This window comes from Oncorhynchus mykiss, chromosome 13 (assembly GCF_057628025.1).
Source record: "Oncorhynchus mykiss isolate SJ-2025 chromosome 13, ASM5762802v1, whole genome shotgun sequence".
Taxonomy (NCBI): Eukaryota; Metazoa; Chordata; class Actinopteri; order Salmoniformes; family Salmonidae; genus Oncorhynchus; species Oncorhynchus mykiss.
Window position 1 is genome coordinate 35,086,132 of NC_143034.1, and position 20,668 is coordinate 35,106,799.

At 41.7% G+C, this 20,668-nt stretch overlaps 1 protein-coding gene across 1 annotated transcript in view; it reads right to left on the minus strand.

Annotated features, from left to right (window-relative positions):
- Positions 1 to 20,668, minus strand: part of LOC110487369 (uncharacterized) — an 84,541-nt gene that overhangs the window by 43,970 nt on the left and 19,903 nt on the right. Inside the window, exons 1-2 of the mRNA XM_090196072.1 lie at positions 16,366 to 16,924; positions 6,149 to 6,977 (exon numbers count right to left, since the gene is read on the minus strand). Coding sequence (XP_090052198.1) covers positions 6,149 to 6,977; positions 16,366 to 16,684 — 1,148 coding nt within the window. The 5' untranslated portion in view covers positions 16,685 to 16,924. Of the gene's footprint in view, positions 1 to 6,148; positions 6,978 to 16,365 lie in introns of the transcript that reaches the window.

Sequence of the window (20,668 nt, forward strand, 5' to 3'; positions counted from 1 at the left end):
TACTATGGCCTAAAGTGCTTCTTCATTCATTACTCTTGTAAAGACAGTTATGCCGTGCTCCACGTTGGATCCAACATCCCTACTTTGGTCATAATGTGTAGAACTGTTCCTTGATGGATAGGCTATTGTACAAACACAAAGCTATTTTCCTATATTTGTTGTTAGGTGAAGTTATGGGCCAATTTGGCAAACCGTGTACAATCGCTCATTGTCTGGCTGATGGAAAAGCTAGCCAAAGAGCATTTTACTGGTTGAAGTGTTTTTTTAAGTACAAAGCGGTTGATTTGCAATGATGACACAAACATTATATTAAGCAGGACATTCAAATGAGCCTTACGATTATAATCCAAAGTAGTGTGAAATGCACTCATAAGCAACCTGGAAATGGAGGTTACTCCCCTGAGTTTACCCCCATTCACCTTCAGAATACATTGTGAAAAACTAAAATCTTTGCTCACCATTTTTGTTCCAGGCAGATATACTACATACAATACTATCGGTTTCCTCATTAGTGGGGACGAGTTTCTGCGACCAAATTGCATGTGCATCGCCCTCCGCAATTTTCGCAAACACAGAAAGGGGCCTATATTGGAGACCAAAAGTCATCTGGCACACTGCTTAGAGTTTCAACAACATGAATAAAGTATTTCTAGTCTGCAATCTTAGATGTTACTACTGATGTGAAAAGGACACAAAATATGACTATTCTTGCTAATTTTAAGACAAATGTCAAATAATCATTACATTCATTACAGACTGTTTTGTACAATTGTTGTACAACATCATGGCTACGTTGTTGTCATCACCTTTTACAGTGGATTTCCACTGTTGTGGGCCTTTAACCATCTGTCTGACTTTGTTGTTCGCACAGGAGAGATACGGGACTATTGTGGATCCTCTGGGGAGCCTCAATAACCTCATGATGCTGACGAGGCAGAGAAGAGTCTCTCCAGATCAGAACACCTCAAGAAACACCTGCAGAGATCCACAGGGAAGAGAACTCACTGCTATTCTGACTGTGGGAAGAGATTCACCTCCTCATCAGGCATTACAATTCATCAGAGAATCCACACAGGAGAGAAACTAGGCGCAGTGCGCGCTAACCAAGGTTGCCAGGTGCACGGTGTATCCTCCGACACATTGGTGCGGCTGGCTTCCGGGTTGGATGCGCGCTGTGTTAAGAAGCAGTGCGGCTGGTTGGGTTGTGTATCGGAGGACGCATGAGTTTCAACCTTCGTCTCTCCCGAGCCCGTACGGGAGTTGTAGCGATGAGACAAGATAGTAGCTACTACAACAATTGGATACCACAAAATTGGGGAGAAAAAGGGGTAAAAAAAATAAAATAATACAAAATAAAAAAACTATACCACCTCTAATAGACGTCACCTCTTTGGACCTCATCTTTAGGTTGGGAAACCATGGAGGAGAGGGCTTTGGACCTCATCTCAGTGAGTTTACGTTGGGGAAACCACAGAGGAGAGGGCTTTGGACCTCATCTCAGTGAGTTTAGGTTGGGAAACCGTGGAGAGGGCTTTGGACCTCATCTCAGTGAGTTTAGGTTGGGGAAACCACGGAGGAGAGGGCTTTGGACCTTATCTCAGTGAGTTTAGGTTGGGGAAACCACAGAGGAGAGGGCTTTGGACCTCATCTCAGTGAGTTTAGGTTGGGGAAACCATGGAGGAGAGGGCTTTGGACCTCATCTCAGTGAGTTTAGGTTGGGGAAACCCCGGAGGAGAGGGCTTTGGACCTTCTCAGTGAGTTTAGGTTGGGAAACCGTGGAGGAGAGGGCTTTGGACCTCATCTCAGTGAGTTTAGGTTGGGGAAACCCCGGAGGAGAGGGCTTTGGACCTTCTCAGTGAGTTTAGGTTGGGAAACCGTGGAGGAGAGGGCTTTGGACCTAGTTCATTGCATTGAGGAGGAGAGAGCAGCTGTAACACAGTACCTGGTCTAGTACATGGCATTGAGGAGGAAAGAGCAGCTGTAACACAGTACCTGGTCTGGTTCCTGACATTGAGGAGGAGAGAGGAGCTGTAACACAGTACCAGTGGTGTAAAGTACTTAAGTAAAAATACTTTCAAGTACTACTGAAGTAATTGTTTTGGGGTATCTGTACTTTATTTTACTATTTTATTTTTTGACAACTTTTACTTCACTACATTCCTAAAAGAAAACAATGTACTTTTTACTCAATATATTTTCCGACACCCAAAAGTAGTCGTTACATTTTGAATGCTTAGCTGGACAGGAAAATGGTCCAATTCAGCACTTATCAAGAGAACATCCCTGGTCGTCCCTACTGCCTCTTATATGGAGAACTCACTAAACACAAATGCTTCATTTGTAAATGATGTAAATGTGTTGGAGTGTGCCCCTGGCTATCTGTAAATAAAAAAAACAAGAAAATGGTTCCGTCTGGTTTGCTTAATATAAGGAATTTGAAATGATTCACACTTTTACTTTTGATACTTAAATATATTAAAAAAAACATACTTTTAGACTTTTACTCAAGTAGTATTTTACTGGGTAACTTTCTATTAAGGTATCTATACTTTTACTAGAGTAACTCTCTAAGGTATCTATACTTTTACTCAAGTATGACAATTGGGTACTTTTTCCACCATTGATCATGAGTCTAATCTGGTCTCCTTCGACATGGTTAGCCTCATTATGAGTCTAATCTGGTCTCTTTCAACATGGTGAGCCTCATTATGAGTCTAATCTGGTCTCCTTCAACATGGTGAGTCTCATTATGAGACTAATCACTGATCAGTATCGATCAGACTTTTGTTTTCTTTCAAGTTATTAATTAATGATTAACACATACAAGTTCTCAGATGTGTGAGGTCTTTACCTATTTCTAACAGTATCATTTCAAATGGAGAAAACATCTCAGCAAAATGGAAACAATGTGGGAGGATTAGCAAACCAAATGTACAAGTGCATTGGACACGGCTATGAGGTCAATACTAATCCCATCATGTCTACATTGGACATGCCTATGGGCCAGCAGGTCGCCTAGTGGTTAGCGCATTGGGCCAGAAACCAAAAGGTTGGTGGATCGAATCCCGAGCTGACAAGGTAAAAATATGTTGTTCTGCCCCTGAACAAGGCAGTTAACTGTTCCCCAGTAGGCCATCATTGTAAATAAGTATTGGCTCTTAACGGTCTTTCCTTGTTAAATAAAGCTTAAATTAATCAAATAATTTTTAAATGTAGCAGAATTAAACAATGATTGTGTAATATCATCAGACTAAATTAGAGTAACAACAATAAAACAGACAAACAGGGAATGTTCAATGACTCAAAGACACACTATAGTTCATTCTGTGAATCAGCCCTTTATTTCCTATCATAAAGAACACCTGTGGAAATGGGCAGTGGGTTTAGGCATCCATCTGACTCCAAAACAAGACATAGTTGAATAGTGTCTAATCCAAATAATCAGCACAATGTAAGGTGATAGTGCAGGGCTGGAACAGAAACCGGCACACCCAGTAGCTAGATCTCTAGCAGCAAGGTTGGCCATGCATTTTCTACGTCTCTGCATCATTGCTTTAACAGTATTGGTGTAGTCATACAACTTATATTATAACAGTAAACCAACAGCATATTCAGAACATTCAGACACCTTGACTTTTTCCACATTTTTACATTACAGCCTTATTCTAAAATGTATTAAATAATAGTGTTCCTCATCAATCTACACACAATACCCCATAATGACATCCCAATAACGCATAATGAAAAACAGAAATACCTTATTTACAGACCCTTTGCTATGAGACTCAAAATTGAGCTCAGGTGCATCCTGTTTCCATTGATCATCCTTGAGATGTTTCTACAACTTGATTGGAGTACACCTGCGGTAAATTCAATTGATTGGACATGATTTGGGCACACACCTTTCTATATAAGCTCCCACAGTTGAAAGCGCATGTCAGAGCAAAAACCAAGCCATGAGGTCGAAGGAATTGTCAGTGGAGCTCCGAGACAAGATTGTGTCGAGGCACAGAACTGGGAAAGGGTACCAAAACATGTCTGCAGTATTGAAGGTCCCCAAGAACACAGTGGCCTCCATCATTCTTAAATTGAAGATGTTTGGAACCACCAAGACTCTTCAAACATAGCAATCAGGGGAGAAGGGCCTGATGTGACCAAGAACCCACTGGTCACTGTGACAGAGCTCCAGAGTTCCTCTGTGGAGATGGGAGAACCTTCCAGAAGGACAACCATCTCTACAGCACTCTATCAATCAGGCCTTATGATAGAGTGTAGAGGTCGACCGTTTCTGATTTTTCAACGCAGATACCGATTATTGGAGGACCAAAAAAGCCGATACCGATTATTGGAGGACCAAAAAAGCAGATACCGATTAATCGGATTATTTTTTTAGTTGTTTGTAATCATGACAATTACAACAATACTGAATGAACACTTATTTTAACTTAATATAATACGTCAATAAAATCTATTTAGCCTCAAATAAATAATGAAACGTGTTCAATTTGGTTTAAATAATGCAAAAAAAAGTGTTGGAGAAGAAAGTAAAAGTGCAATATGTGCCATGTAAGAAAGCTAACGTTTAAGTTCCTTGCTCAGAACATGAGAACATATGAAAGTTGGTGGTTCCTTTTAACAGTAGTCTTCAATATTCCCAGGTAAGAAGTTTTAGGTTGTAGTTATTACAGGAATTATAGGACTATTTCCCTCTATACCATTTGTACTTCATTAACCATTGACTATTGGATGTTCATATAGGCACTTTAGTATTGCCAGTGTAACAGTATAGCTTCCGTCCCTCTCCTCGCTCCTGCCTGGGCTCAAACCAGGAACACAACGACAACAGCCAACATCGAAGCAGCGTTACCCATGCAGAGCAAGGGGAACAACCACTCCAAGTCTCAGAGTGAGTGACGTTTGAAACACTATTAGCGCGCACCCCGCTAACTAGCTAGCCATTTCACATCGGTTACACCAGCCTCATCTCGGGAGTTGATAGGCTTGAAGTCATAAACAGTGCAATGCTTGACGCACAACAAAGAGTTGCTGGCAAAACGCACAAAAGTGCTGTTTGAAAGAATGCTTTCGAGCCTGCTGCTGCCTACCATCGCTCAGTCAGATATTTGTATCCTTGTATGCTCAGTCAGATTATATGCAACGCAGGACACGCTAGATAAACTAGTAATATCATCAACCATGTGTAGTTAACTAGTGATTATGATTGATTGATTGTTTGTTTTTTATAAGATAAGTTTAATGCTAGCTAGCAACTTACCTTGGCTTACTGCATTCGCGTAACAGGCAGTCTCCTTTTGGAGTGCAACGAGAGGCAGGTGGTTATATAGTGTTGGACTAGTTAACTGTAAGGTTGCAAGATTGGATCCCCCGAGCTGACAAGGTGAAAATCTGTCCCTGAACGAGGCAGTTAACCCACCGTTCCTAGGCCGTCATTGAAAATAAGAATGTGTTCTTAACTGACTTGCCTAGTTAAATAAAGATTAAATAAAGGTGTAAAAAAAAAAAAAATATATATATATATATATAATTCTGCCAAATCGGTGTCCAAAAATACCAATTTCCGATTGTTATGAAAACTTGAAATCGGCCCTAATTATTCGGCCATGCCAATTAATCGGTTGACCTCTAATAGAGTGGCCAGCCGGAAGCCACTCCTCAATAAAAGTCACATGACAGCCCACATGGAGGTAAAAAAAAAAAAGCCTATCAGACCATGAAAAACAAGATTCTCTGGTCTGATGAAACCAAGATTGAACTCTTTGGCCTGAATGCAAAGCATCACATCTGGAGGAAACCAGGCACCATCCCTACGGTGAAGCATGGTGGTGGCAGCATGATGCTGTGGGGATGTTTTCAGTGGCAGGGACTGGCAGACTAGTCAGGATCGAGGGAAAGATGAACGGAGCAAAGTACAAAACAATTTCCATTGATGAGGCTAATATCCATATCATGCTGAAATCAATTTAACAGGGGGCAAACATTTAGGGTTATACATTGTGACATCATTAAAAAACTGTTACTACAATGTGTAAAACATTCTACATTGTGACATTATTTAATTGATATCATGAAACAACTCCTTCATGTATGTATTTTCTGATGTTTGATCAGAGATCTTTTATCAGAGTATCTTTTGTCACATTGATCACAGCTATGAGATTTCTCTCCTGTGTGTGTTCTCTGGTGTACAATCTGATGGCTAGATGTAGAAAAACTCATCCCACATTGATCACAGCTATAAGGTTTCTCTCCTGTGTGTTTTCTCTTGTGTGATACCAGGCTGCTTAAGTGAGTGAAACTCTTCCCACATTGAGTACAACTATAAGGTTTCTCTCCTGTGTGTGTTCTCTGGTGTACAATCTGATGGCTCGATGTAGTAAAACTCATCCCACATTGATCACAGCTATAAGGTTTCTCTCCTGTGTGTTTTCTCTGGTGTGATACCAGGTTGCTTGACTGAGTAAAACTCTTCCCACATTGATCACAGCTATAAGATTTCTCTCCTGTGTGTTTTCTCTGGTGTGATAACAGGTTGCTTGAATGAGTGAAACTCTTTCCACATTGAGTACAGCTATACGGTTTCTCTCCTGTATGTGTTCTCTGGTGTATTGTCAGATAGCTAGATGTAGTGAAACTCTTCCCACATTGATCACAGCTATAAGCTTTTTCTCTTGTGTGAATTCTCATGTGTACTTTTAGTGATTTTGATCTTAAGTAACTCTTCCCACATTGAATACATCTATAAGATTTCTCTCCTGTGTGTACTCGCTGGTGTATTTTAAGTTCTGATGAAGACTTGCAATGTTTCCCACAGTCAGAGCAGCAATGAGATTTCTTCCCTGTGGGTTTCTGCTGGTGTTTCTGGAGGTGTTTTGATTTGAGGAGACTCTTCTCTGCCATGTCAGCATCATGATTTTGTTGAGGCTCCCCAGAGGACCCACGGTAGTCACTTCTCTCTCCTGTGTGAACAACAAAGTCAGACATACGGTTAAAGGCCCACAACAGCAGAAATCTACTGTAAAAGGTGATGCCGACAGCCATTACGTTGTACAACAATTGACGTCTGTAATGAATGTTAAAATTATTTAAGAAATGTCTTAAAATGAGAAAGAACAGTCATATTTTCATCTTGTTTCCACATTAGTAGTAATATTGATTATTGTAGGCTAGGAAACAGTTATTAAAGTTGTTGAAATCCTAAGCAGTGTGCCAATCGACTTTTGGTTTCCAATATAGTATAGTATGGTTTAAGGCCCACAATAGCAGAAATCCACTGTAAAAGTTGATGCCAACAGCGAAGCCATGATGTTGAACAACAATTGACGTCTAATGAATGTTAAAATTATTTGACAATTGTCTTAAGACAGTCAAGTGAGCAACAATAGTCAAATTTAGTTTTGTTTTCACATTAGTAGTAACATCGATGATTGTAGGCAAAAAATAAGTTATTAAAGTTGTTGAAATCCTAAGCGGTGTGCCAGAAGACTTTTGGTCTCCAACACAGGCCCCTTTCTGTGTTTACTAAAATTAGTGCCTGCTGCTGCCTACCACCGCTCAGTCAGACCGCTCCCTTTAAATCATAGACTTAATTATAATACAATAACACACAGAAATACTGGCCTTAGGTCATTAATATGGTCAAATCCGGAAACTATCATTTCGAAAACGAAATTATTCTTTCAGTGAAATACGGAAACGTTCCGTATTTTATCTAACGGGTGGCATTCATAAGACTAAATATTCCTGTTACATTGCACAACCTTCTATGTTATGTCATAATTACGTAAAATTAGTTCGCAACGAGCCAGGCTACCCAAACTGTTGCATATACCCTGACTTTGAGTGCAATGAACGCAAGAGAAGTGACGACTTTCCCTAGTTTAATATTGCCCGTTAACATGAATTTCTTTTAACTAAATATGCAGGTTAAAAAAATATACTTCTGTGTACTGATTTTAAGAAAGGCATTGATGTTTATGGTTAGGTACATTTGTGCAACGATTGTGCTTTTTTCACAAATGTACTTTTGTTAAATCATCCCCCGTTTGGCGAAGTTGGCTGTCTTTGTTAAAAAGAAAGTCTTCACAGTTCGCAATGAGCCAGGCGGCCCAAACTGCTGCAGATACCCTGACTCTGTTGCACAGTACGCAAGAGAAGTGACACAATTTCCCTAGTTAAAATAAATTCATGTTAGCAGGCAATATTAACTAAATGTGCAGGTTTAAATGTTTTACTTGTGTATTGATTTTAAGAAAGGCGTTGATGTTAATGGTTAGGTAGGTACACATTGGTGCAATGACTGTGCTTTTTCGCGAATGTGCTTGTTAAATCACCCGTTTGGCGAAGTAGGCTGTGATTCAATGATAAATTAACATCAATTATATGCAACGCAGGACACGCTAGATAAACTAGTAATATCATCAACAATGTGTAGTTAACTAGTGATTGTTAAGATTTAGTTTTTTATAAGATACATTTAATGCTAGCTAGCACCTTACCTTGGCTCCTTGCTGCACTCGCATAACAGGTAGTCAGCCTGCCATGCAGTCTCTCTTGTGGAGTGCAATGTAATGGGCCATGTAATGACCTAAGTATCTCTGTGTGCAAACAGACTAACGAGACTCTACTGTAAATCAAGCAGACAATAACATTATAAACATTAATTTGTTAGAGATGTTGGATCCAACGTGGAGCACGGCATAACTGTCTTTACCAGAGTAATGAATGAAGAAACACTTTGGCTGTAGTTGCATGTCGTGATGTTTGTCATGTGACTGTCATTCAGAAAATGATTTCCGCGATTTGCTGATGATAGTTGAACATGTGACTGTAACTACACAGCTACAGTATTAAGAATTCTGAGTAATTATTGAAAAACCACATTAATGACAGTATCCATTTGGGTGTTGTCAATCAACTTAAAGTGACTTGGATTTAGCAAACTCTGAAATGATTTAGGATTTCTGTGCCCATGAAAACTGTTTTCCCAGCGTAACATAAAGAGACACTAAATGTTACGTAGTTAGTGAATTTCAGAGATCTGAATACAAAAAAACTGTCTGACAGCAAGATCCAGTATTTAAGTTCATCATATGACAAGCTTAACGTTATAACTACTGTTTCCTGAAGGAGGGAAACTAGGTACAACATACTATTAAATCCACACCTCGCTGGAAGCCCCGCCTTCTACAGGTGATGAGCGAGAGACTCGGATTTATTTGTTAAATTTAATACCGCACTTCACCAACCCAGGAAGTGGCGGGGCCAAACAAGTGTTGTAACTCGTTCATAATTGGCACAAAGATAGGTAGAAATGGTCAGATAAATTGGCACTCAAAATGGAAGTGGAAAAAGTGTACCAATTTTACCAGAAACGTCAGGAGCATAATGTCAGAATTTACGAAGGCCAGCAGCAGATCGGGAATTGGTTATTTTCTTCTGGTTAAATTGATCTCTGGTTTCCTCAAGTCATTTGTGTGTCTTAATTATTTAATCAAACGCTTGAAACATCAGTTCAGTTCAAGTTCTATATGGTTCTGTGTGTCTATATGGAAAAATACACGTCATAACATTTCAAACAATCAATTTACCAATTGAAAGAAAATACTTTTAAAAATTTATCTGGGACAGCCCTAGAACATACAACATACATGCATTCAGTCTCTTTTTACACATTTTGTTACGTTAGTCTTATTCTAAAATGGACATTTTTTATTAAATTATCTTCAGACAATACCGGTGCTTGTATCTCTGTAGGTCATGCCAGTAGGCTACAGTAGGTTAAATCTCTCTAGTTCATGCCAGTAGGTTACAGTAGGTTGTATCCAAGTGGTTCTCTCTCTCTAGGTCATGCCAGTAGACAACAGTAGGTTGTATCTCTCTAGGTCATGCCAGTAGGCTACAGTAGGTTAAATCTCTCTAGTTCATGCCAGTAGGTTACAGTAGGTTGTATCCAAGTGGTTCTCTCTCTCTAGGTCATGCCAGTAGACAACAGTAGGTTGTATCCAAGTGGTTGTATCTCTCTAGGTCATGCCAGCAGGTTACAGTAGGTTGTATCTCTCTAGGTCATGCCAGTAGGCTACAGTAGGTTAAATCTCTCTAGTTCATGCCAGTAGGTTACAGTAGGTTGTATCCAAGTGGTTCTCTCTCTCTAGGTCATGCCAGTAGACAACAGTAGGTTGTATCCAAGTGGTTGTATCTCTCTAGGTCATGCCAGCAGGTTACAGTAGGTTGTATCTCTCTAGGTCATGCCAGTAGGCTAGAGTAGGTTTCATCTCTCTAGGTCATGCCAGTAGGCTACAGTAGGTTGTACCTCTCTAGGTCATGCCAGTAGGCTGTATCTTTCTAGGTCATGCCAGTAGGCTACGGTAGGTTGTATCTCTCTAGGTCATGCCAGTATGTTACAGTAGGTTGTATCTCTCCAGGTAATGCCAGTAGCCTACAGTAGGTTGTATCTCTCTAGGTCATGCCAGTAGCCTACAGTAGGTTACAGTAGGTTGTAACTCTCTAGGTCATGCCAGTAGGCTACAGTAGGTTGTATCTCTCTAGGTCATGCTAGTAGGTTACAGTAGGTTGTATCTCTCTAGGTCATGCCAGTAGGCTACAGTAGGTTGTATCTCTCTAGGTCATGCTAGTAAGCTACAGTAGGTTGTATCTCTCTAGGTCATGCCAGTAGGTTACAGTAGGTTGTATCCAAGTGGTTCTCTCGCTCTAGGTCATGCCAGTAGGCAACAGTAGGTTGCATCTCTCTAGGTCATGGCAGTAGGTTACAGTAGGTTGTATCCAAGTGGTTCTCTCTCTCTACATCATGCCAGTAGGCAACAGTAGGTTGCATCTCTCTAGGTCATGGCAGTAGGTTACAGTAGGTTGTATCCAAGTGGTTCTCTCTCACTAGGTCATGCCAGTAGGCAACAGTAGGTTGTATCCAAGTGGTTGTATCTCTCTAGGTCATGCCAGTAGGCTACAGTAGGTTAAATCTCTCTAGTTCATGCCAGTAGGTTACAGTAGGTTGTATCTCTTTAGGTTATGCCAGTAGGCTACAGTGGGTTGTATCTCTCTAGGTCATGGCAGTAGGTTACAGTAGGTTGTATCCAAGTGGTTCTCTCTCTCTAGGTCATGCCAGTAGACAACAGTAGGTTGTATCCAAGTGGTTGTATCTCTCTAGGTCATGCCAGCAGGTTACAGTAGGTTGTATCTCTCTAGGTCATGCCAGTAGGCTAGAGTAGGTTTCATCTCTCTAGGTCATGCCAGTAGCCTACAGTAGGCTACAGTAGGTTGTAACTCTCTAGGTCATGGCAGTAGGTTACAGTAGGTTGTATCCAAGTGGTTCTCTCTCTCTAGGTCATGCCAGCAGGTTACAGTAGGTTGTATCTCTCTAGGTCATGCCAGTAGGCTAGAGTAGGTTTAATGTCTCTAGGTCATGCCAGTAGCCTACAGTAGGCTACAGTAGGTTGTAACTCTCTAGGTCATGCCAGTAGGCTACAGTAGGTTGTATCTCTCTAGGTCATGCCAGTAGGCTACAGTAGGTTGTATCTCTCTAGGTCATGCTAGTAGGTTACAGTAGGTTGTATCTCTCTAGGTCATGCCAGTAGGCTACAGTAGGTTGTATCTCTCTAGGTCATGCTAGGAAGCTACAGTAGGTTGTATCTCTGTAGGTCATGCCAGTAGGTTACAGTAGGTTGTATCCAAGTGGTTCTCTCGCTCTAGGTCATGCCAGTAGGCAACAGTAGGTTGCATCTCTCTAGGTCATGGCAGTAGGTTACAGTAGGTTGTATCCAAGTGGTTCTCTCTCACTAGGTCATGCCAGTAGGCAACAGTAGGTTGTATCCAAGTGGTTGTATCTCTCTAGGTCATGCCAGTAGGCTACAGGAGTTTAAATCTCTCTAGGTCATGCTAGTAGGCTACAGTAGGTTGTATCTCTCTAGGTCATGCCAGTAGGCTACAGTAGGTTGTATCTCTCTAGGTCATGCCAGTAGGCTACAGTAGGTTGTATCTCTCCAGGTCATGCCAGTGGCCTACAGTAGGTTGTATCTCTCTAGGTCATGCCAATAGGTTACAGTAGGTTGAAACTCTCTAGGTCATGCCAGTAGGCTACAGTAGTTGTATCTCTTTAGGTTATGCCAGTAGAATACAGTAGGTTGTATCTCTCTAAGTCATGGCAGTAGGTTACAGTAGGTTGTATCCAAGTGGTTGTATCTCAGTAGCCTACAGTAGGTTGGGTAGGTTGTAACTCTCTAGGTCATGCCAGTAGGCTACAGTAGGTTGTATCTCTCTAGGTCATGCCAGTAGGCTACAGTAGGTTGTATCTCCCTAGGTCATGCCAGTAGCCAACAGTAGGTTGTATCTCTCTAGGTCATGGCAGTAGGTTACAGTAGGTTGTATCCAAGTGGTTCTCTCTCTCTAGGTCATGCCAGTAGGCAACAGTAGGTTGCATCTCTCTAGGTCTTGGCAGTAGGTTACAGTAGGTTGTATCCAAGTGGTTCTCTCTCTAGGTCATGCCAGTAGGCTGTATCTCTCTAGGTCATGCCAGTAGACTACAGTAGGCTATATCTCTCTAGGTCATGCCAGTAGGCTAAGGTAGGTTGTATCTCTCTAGGTCATGCCAGTATGTTACAGTATGTTGTATCTCTCCAGGTAATGCCAGTAGCCTACAGTAGGTTGTATCTCTCTAGGTCATGCCAGTAGGCTACAGTAGGTTGTATCTCTCTAGGTCATGCCAGTAGCCAACAGTAGGTTGTATATATCTAGGTCATGCCAGTAGGCTACAGTAGGTTGTATCCCTCTAGGTCATGCCAGTAGGCTACAGTAGGTTGTATCCCTCTAGGTCATGCCAGTAGATTACAGTAGGTTGTATCTCACTAGGCCATGTCAGTAGTTTACAGTAGGTTGTTTCTCTCTAGGTCATGCTAGTAAGCTACAGTAGGTTGTATCTCTCTAGGTCATGCCAGTAGGTTATAGGAGGTTGTATCCAAGTGGTTCTCTCTCTCTAGGTCATGCCAATAGGCAACAGTAGGTTGTATCTCTCTAGGTCATGCCAGTAGGCTATAGTAGGTTGTATCTCTCTTGGTCATGGCAGTAGGTTACAGTAGGTTGTATCCAAGTGGTTCTCTCGCTCTAGGTCATGCCAGTAGGCAACAGTAGGTTGCATCTATCTAGGTCATGGCAGTAGGTTACAGTAGGTTGTATCCAAGTGGTTCTCTCTCTAGGTCATGCCAGTAGGCAACAGTAGGTTGTATCCAAGTGGTTGTATCTCTCTAGGTCATGCCAGTAGGCTCAGGAGTTTAAATCTCTCTAGGTCATGCCAGTAGGTTACAGTAGGTTGTAACTCACTAGGTCATACCAGTAGGCTACTGTAGGCTGTATCGCTCTAGATCATGCCAGTAGGCTACAGTAGGTTGTATCTCTCTAGGTCATGCCAGTAGGATACAGTAGGTTCTAACTCTCTTGGTCATGCCAGTGGGCTACAGTAGGTTTTATCTTTCTAGGTCATGCCAGTAGCCAACAGTAGGTTGTATCTATCTAGGTCATGCCAGTAGGCTACAGTAGGTTGTATCTCTCTAGGTCATGCCAGTAGATTACAGTAGGTTGTATCTCACTAGGCCATGTCAGTAGTTTACAGTAGGTTCTCTCTCTCTACGTCATGCCAGTAGGCAACAGTAGGTTGCATCTCTCTAGGTCATGGCAGTAGGTTACAGTAGGTTGTATCCAAGTGGTTCTCTCTCTAGGTCATGCCAGTAGGCTGTATCTCTCTAGGTCATGCCAGTAGACTACAGTAGGTTATATCTCTCTAGGTCATGCCAGTAGATTACAGTAGGTTGTATCTCTCTAGGTCATGCCAGTAGGTTACAGTAGGTTGTATCTATCTAGGTCATGCCAGTAGGCTACAGTAGGTTGTATCTCTCTAGGTCATGCCAGTAGATTACAGTAGGTTGTATCTCACTAGGCCATGTCAGTAGTTTACAGTAGGTTGTATCTCTCTAGGTCATGCCAGTAGGTTACAGTAGGTTGTATCTCTCTAGGTCATGCCAGTTGCCAACAGTAGGTTGTAACTATCTAGGCAGTAGGTTGTATCTCTCTAGGTCATACCAATAGGCTACAGTAGTTGTATCTCTTTAGGTTATGCCAGTAGAATACAGTAGGTTGTATCTCTCTAGTTCATGGCAGTAGGTTACAGTAGGTTGTATCCAAGTGGTTCTCTCTCTCTCTAGGTCATGCCAGTAGGCAACAGTAGGTTGTATCCAAGTTGTTGTATCTCTCTAGGTCATGCCAGTAGGCTACAGTAGGTTGTATCTCTCTAGGCCATGTCAGTAGTTTACAGTAGGTTTTATCTCTCTAGGTCATGCTAGTAGGTTACAGTAGGTTGTATCTCTCTAGGTCATGCCAGTAGGCTACAGTAGGTTGTATCTCTCTAGGTCATGCTAGTAAGCTACAGTAGGTTGTATCTCTCTAGGTCATGCCAGTAGGTTACAGTAGGTTGTATCCAAGTGGTTCTCTCGCTCTAGGTCATGCCAGTAGGCTACAGTAGGTTGTATCTCTCTAGGTCATGGCAGTAGGTTACAGTAGGTTGTATCCAAGTGGTTCTCTCTCTCTCTACGTCATGCCAGTAGGCAACAGTAGGTTGCATCTCTCTAGGTCATGGCAGTAGGCAACAGTAGGTTGTATCCAAGTGGTTCTCTCTCTAGGTCATGCCAGTAGGCTGTATCTCTCTAGGTCATGCCAGTAGACTACAGTAGGTTGTATCTCTCTAGGTCATGCCAGTAGATTACAGTAGGTTGTATCTCTCTAGGTCATGCCAGTAGATTACAGTAGGTTGTATCTCTCTAGGTCATGCCAGTAGGCTAAGGTAGGTTGTATCTCTCTAGGTCATGCCAGTAGGTTACAGTATGTTGTATCTCTCCAGGTAATGCCAGTAGCCTACAGTAGGTTGTAACTCTCTAGGTCATGCCAGTAGGCTACAGTAGGTTGTATCTCTCTAGGTCATGCCAGTAGGCTACAGTAGGTTGTATCTCTCTAGGTCATGCCAGTAGGCTACAGTAGGTTGTATCTCTCTAGGTCATGCCAGTAGATTACAGTAGGTTGTATCTTTCTAGGTCATGCCAGTAGCATAAGGTAGGTTGTATCTCTCTAGGTCATGCCAGTAGGTTACAGTAGGTTGTATCTCTCCAGGTCATGCCAGTAGGCTACAGTAGTTGTATCTCTTTAGGTTATACCAGTAGAATACAGTAGGTTGTATCTCTCTAAGTCATGGCAGTAGGTTACAGTAGGTTGTATCCAAGTGGTTCTCTCTCTCTAGGTCATGCCAGTGGGCTACAGTAGGTTTTATCTCTCTAGGTCATGCCAGTAGCCAACAGTAGGTTGTATCTATCTAGGTCATGCCAGTAGGCTACAGTAGGTTGTATCTCTCTAGGTCATGCCAGTAGATTACAGTAGGTTGTATCTCTCTAGGTCATGCCAGTAGCATTAGGGTAGGTTGTATCGCTCTAGGCCATGCCAGTAGATGACAGTAGGTTGTATCGCTCTAGGCCATGCCAGTAGATGACAGTAGGTTTTATCTCTCTAGGTCATGGCAGTAGATTCAGTAAGTTATAACTCTAGGGCATGGCATTAGGTTACAGTAGGTTGCATCCAAGTGGTTTTATCTCTCTAGGTCATGCCAGTGGGCTAGTGTCGAATTTGGTCAACAACAAAATTAATGTCTTATTTGCTACGTGAGGTATACTTGATCAAACAGAAGTTTGGTAATTCTTCGGTTGTTATGTGGACAGGACACGTGAAATACCGACAACTTTGATAAAAACACTATTGGAGTTGTCTCCAGATCGCTATGCATATTCATGCTCATAGTTTAGCATCTCTATCCATTGAATACAGGCGGTTGACGTCAACAACCCTCATAGATGATAAACAATAGATAATAATAATAATAAGATCTATCATTTATTTGGATTGGTGGATACGCGGGAGCTAGACAACCCACCGTGCCGCTTTGTGGAAAACGACTCCACTTGTGAGGGCAGAGACATCTTGTCAGTATATCCATAATTGTTGGTGTAGCCAACCAAACTCTCACATGCCACTATTGGGGGGCACGGTGTGTAGTAAAACATCACTACATTAAAATCACTACATGCCATACCCCCCAGTCTGCGGTCAGCAGATAGACCCTTCTCAAATATATATGTTAAGTCACTTTTTGGAAACGGAACAGAGAAAACAAGGAGTAGCTTGCTCTCTACGTCGTCTGATTCTAGACATATCAGTCATCATCCCAGGGCCCTCCGTTGAAGAGGTATTGACGAGCCAACTCCAGATATCCAAAGTAGAAAACCAATTTAAGGCGGTACTTACTGGTGTTAATCGGATCTCCTATCTCCACCTCTTCATCTTTCAATGTGACAGTAATCGCCCCTTCCATCTTCACTCCAAAAACGGCATCCTCCTCTTCTTTCACAGTAACATTCTCCTCATCTTTCACTCTGAACGCGTCTTCCTCTTCTTTCACTGAAACGTCGTTCTCTTCTTTCACTGTAACAGCCTCACCCTCTACTTCTTGTTTTACTGTGACATCCTCCTCCTCTTTCACAACAATGTTCAGCCCCAGAGCTTCTTTCTCCGTCCAGCAGACCTCCTCTTCTTTAACAGGAGGGGAGATGTTTAGGGAGCTCATGTTCGGGGATGTTAGCTAGCTAGCTATTATCATTAGCGACTAGGCTAGTGCTAACTTAACCAGATAGATACTATAGCTGACTAATACAAAATAACGTAATATTAAATTAAATAAGTTCACAAGTAGATACGACAGAAGTGTGTCTAAAACTGTAGCTAATATACACCAAAAGCGTATAAACAGCTTGAATCTTTCGGCTATGTTGGCTAGACAGCTACCGAGGTGGTTGACGAGCTGTTTCTGAAGAACCGTCCACTAGATTACACGTCACGCTGGCAGCGTCGCCTGAAAGACGCACATTGCCGTCTGCTGACTGGAGGGGAAACGCAGTTGAGGATCATATTTTATTTTCAGACAAAGATTATTTTAAATGGATTTAATTAAATAATACTATTATGTTGAGACATACAAAGACCTGAATGTGTTGATTGATTAGTGCGAATAAAAAAGGTTTACTACCGCACATTTAAGGCAGTTTCATTAAGTCAACCTAAATCTAAATAAGTAACAATACATCATGTAGATGTATATAATGAACAGACTTGGTCCATACTGCTCCTACATGGTGTAACAATACATCATGTAGATGTACACTACTGTACATAAGTTTGGAGTCACTTAGAAATGTCCTTGTTTTTTAAAGAAAATCAAAAAAATGTGTCCGTTAAAATAACATCAGATTGATCAGAAATTCCGTGTTGGCATTGTTTATGTTGTAAATGACTATTGTAGCTGGAAACGGCAGATTTTTTAAATGGAATATCTACATAGGTGTACAGAGGCCCATTATCAGCAACCATCACTCCTGTGTTCCAATGGCACATTGTGTTAGCTAATCAAAGTTTATCATTAGAAAACCATTTTGCAATTATGTTAGCACAGCTGAAAATGTTTGTGCTGATTTAACAAAGCTTTTGTAACCAGTGTGTGGTCCGTCTGGTTCTTTATCAAAGCTTTTGTAAACAGTGTTGTTGCATAACAATCAGGCAGTAGAACAACAATAATCATCACCCTCTTGACCAATCTTCCCTCCCCTTAACATTGGGTTTGATTCAGACCCTGTCAGTGTGCCAGGTGGACATTGTGTTTGATTCAGACCCTGCCAGTGTACCAGGTGGACATTGTGTTTGATTCAGACCCTGCCAGTGTACCAGGTGGACATTGGGTTTGATTCAGACCCTGTCAGTGTACCAGGTGGACATTGTGTTTGATTCAGACCCTGCCAGTGTACCAGGTGGACATTGGGTTTGATTCAGACCCTGCCAGTGTGCCGCCAGGTGGACATTGGGTTTGATTCAGACCCTGTCAGTGTACCAGGTGGACATTGTGTTTGATTCAGACCCTGCCAGTGTACCAGGTGGACATTGGGTTTGATTCAGACCCTGTCAGTGTACCAGGTGGACATTGTGTTTGATTCAGACCCTGCCAGTGTACCAGGTGGACATTGGGTTTGATTCAGACCCTGTCAGTGTACCAGGTGGACATTGGGTTTGATTCAGACCCTGCCCGCAGGGCCAGAAATGTATTCCAAGGTCTGTAACTTATAACCACAGAACCACCCCAGACCTTTCATGCATGACTAAAAACAGTATTCGATTTACTGCCATGGTCTAGTATGTCACCGCCTCAATGACACCATTCCCAATGCTGGCTGAGGTACGAGTAAAACATGACATATTATTTCCTAACCATTCACAATGCTGGCTGAGGTATGAGTAAAACATGACATATTATTTCCTAACCGTTCACAATGCTGGCTGAGGTACGAGTAAAACATGACATATTATTTCCTAACCATTCACAATGCTGGCTGAGGTACGAGTAAAACATGACATATTATTTCCTAACCATTCACAAAAAATCCTTACTCCTTAATCAACTAATCTCTCACTGTTCAACCAGAATAACATGAGTTGTGTCCGGAAATCATTAATTATCATGTTGCTCTCATGAAATGAACAAAATATTTCACAATCATTACCACTGCTGAAATTCACATAGAATACATAGAATAATTACAAGGATCATATTTCTCAGTTGCATTGACCTGCAGACATCAGACACGCCTTTCCCGTATGAACATGTGACTGAAAAGTAACCAAATCACATGGATTTATGCTATGATGAAAGCAGGGGAAGCTACTCCATTGTTGATGAAAGCAGGGGAAGCTACTCCATTGTTGATGAAAGCAGGGGAAGCTACTCCATTGTTGATGAAAGCAGGGGAAGCTACTCCATTGTTGATGAAAGCAGGGGAAGCTACTCCATTGTTGAGGAAAGCAGGGGAAGCTACTCCATTGTTGAGGAAAGCAGGGGAAGCTACTCCATTGTTGATGAAAGCAGGGGAAGCTACTCCATTGTTGAGGAAAGCAGGGGAAGCTACTCCATTGTTGAGGAAGCTAGAGGCGTCACTACAGACTCTGGTTCAAATCCAGGCTGTTTCACAACAGGCCGTGATTAGGAGTCCCATAGGGCAGCGCACAATTGGCCCAGCATCGTCTGGGTTAGGGTTTGTCCGGGGCAGGCCGTCAATGTAAATAAGAATTTGTTCTTAACTGACATGCCTAGTTAAATAAAGGTTAAATATATTTAAAACATGTAGCTTCATTACACCGTTACACTGGCTGTGCTGCCATCCTGTTAGAAGGTAACAGATTATTTTATTACAATGGTTAAATTGGATTTTCATTGTGTTCAATGGTGTTATTTGCCCCCTAGTGGAGCTTTCTGGTACTTAGAAAGACTACGCAAACAGGAAGTAGAGAATTTGTTCTGCACGCATAGAAGCAGCTACAAACAACGCTACGGTGCAGGTCATTCAATGTAGTTATTTCTTGTCACGCTTCAGCCTTGGAAAATATTTGTTTGCAAGTTCGATTCAAGCATTTAGTTAATGATGATAATCTTGTTATTGATAGAGTTGCTTACATATCAATGTTGGTTGCATTTACTCACAAATTGCAATGCCTTTCATGTATGTCGTTAGCTGTATTACTTTGCTCGTGCGTCATGCAAACGAATTGTAAAATATACAATACTGTAGTTTGTTACTGTTTCTAGTGTAATATGCTTTGTTATTCTACATAGATGGTTGTACATTATTAGAGTAATGAAAGGAGCCAATTACCATATGAGTAACAATTAGCTATATGGTTTGGCATCATGCCAGATGCATGGTACCTTAGCACGTGCTTTGTATTTATGCAACTTCAAATGTTTAATGTACTGCTACAGTATGTCGGTGTGAATTGAATACTAAAGCATATTCTTTTCTGTATTTTGCAGTTTCACAACATAAACGTTTTCAATATATTCATTCAAGAAAAGTCACGCCTTGGGAGTTTTATTGAAGACTTAGTTGTTAGCTATCTGTCTAGTTTTGCATGGGAACGCAACTCAAGGGCAGAATAGTGAAAAAACATAATCACAGCGGGCTCAAGCACAAGAATAACTGCACACGGTGGTTATGTTTCTACATTCATCAGCCAACAAAGCCTCTTATCCTAGGGAAGACCAGCAGTCTACGATGCAACAACCAGAGCCAGGTGTTCAACAGAGAGAGATGGAAGAGCCTCTTCAGCACATTGGGACCAAGTCTCAATCTACAAGATCAAGGTCATCAAAACAGTCAAGCAGATCCTCAACGGCGAGTTCTGCAGCCGTCAAAGCACGCGCCAAGTCCCCTATGCTGAGAAGGAAGCTTCTGTTATGAAGCAAAAAGCTGACCTCGAGGCAACTTTATATGTTCTCCAAGTTGAGAGAGCAGCTGCTGCTGCATTGGCTGAAGCTGCAGCCTTTGAAGAAGCTGTAGGATCAGAACGCAGAGAGCTTCGCAAAGAACTAGACACAGGCACACAGCCCTTAAGTCCAGTCCAACGTACATGTGAGTATGTGCAACAACATGCTAGGCCCTACTTTGCTGAACTTCCATTTGAAGTGGAGAAACAAGAGGTTAGTGTTGACCCAGCTACATGCCATAATCAA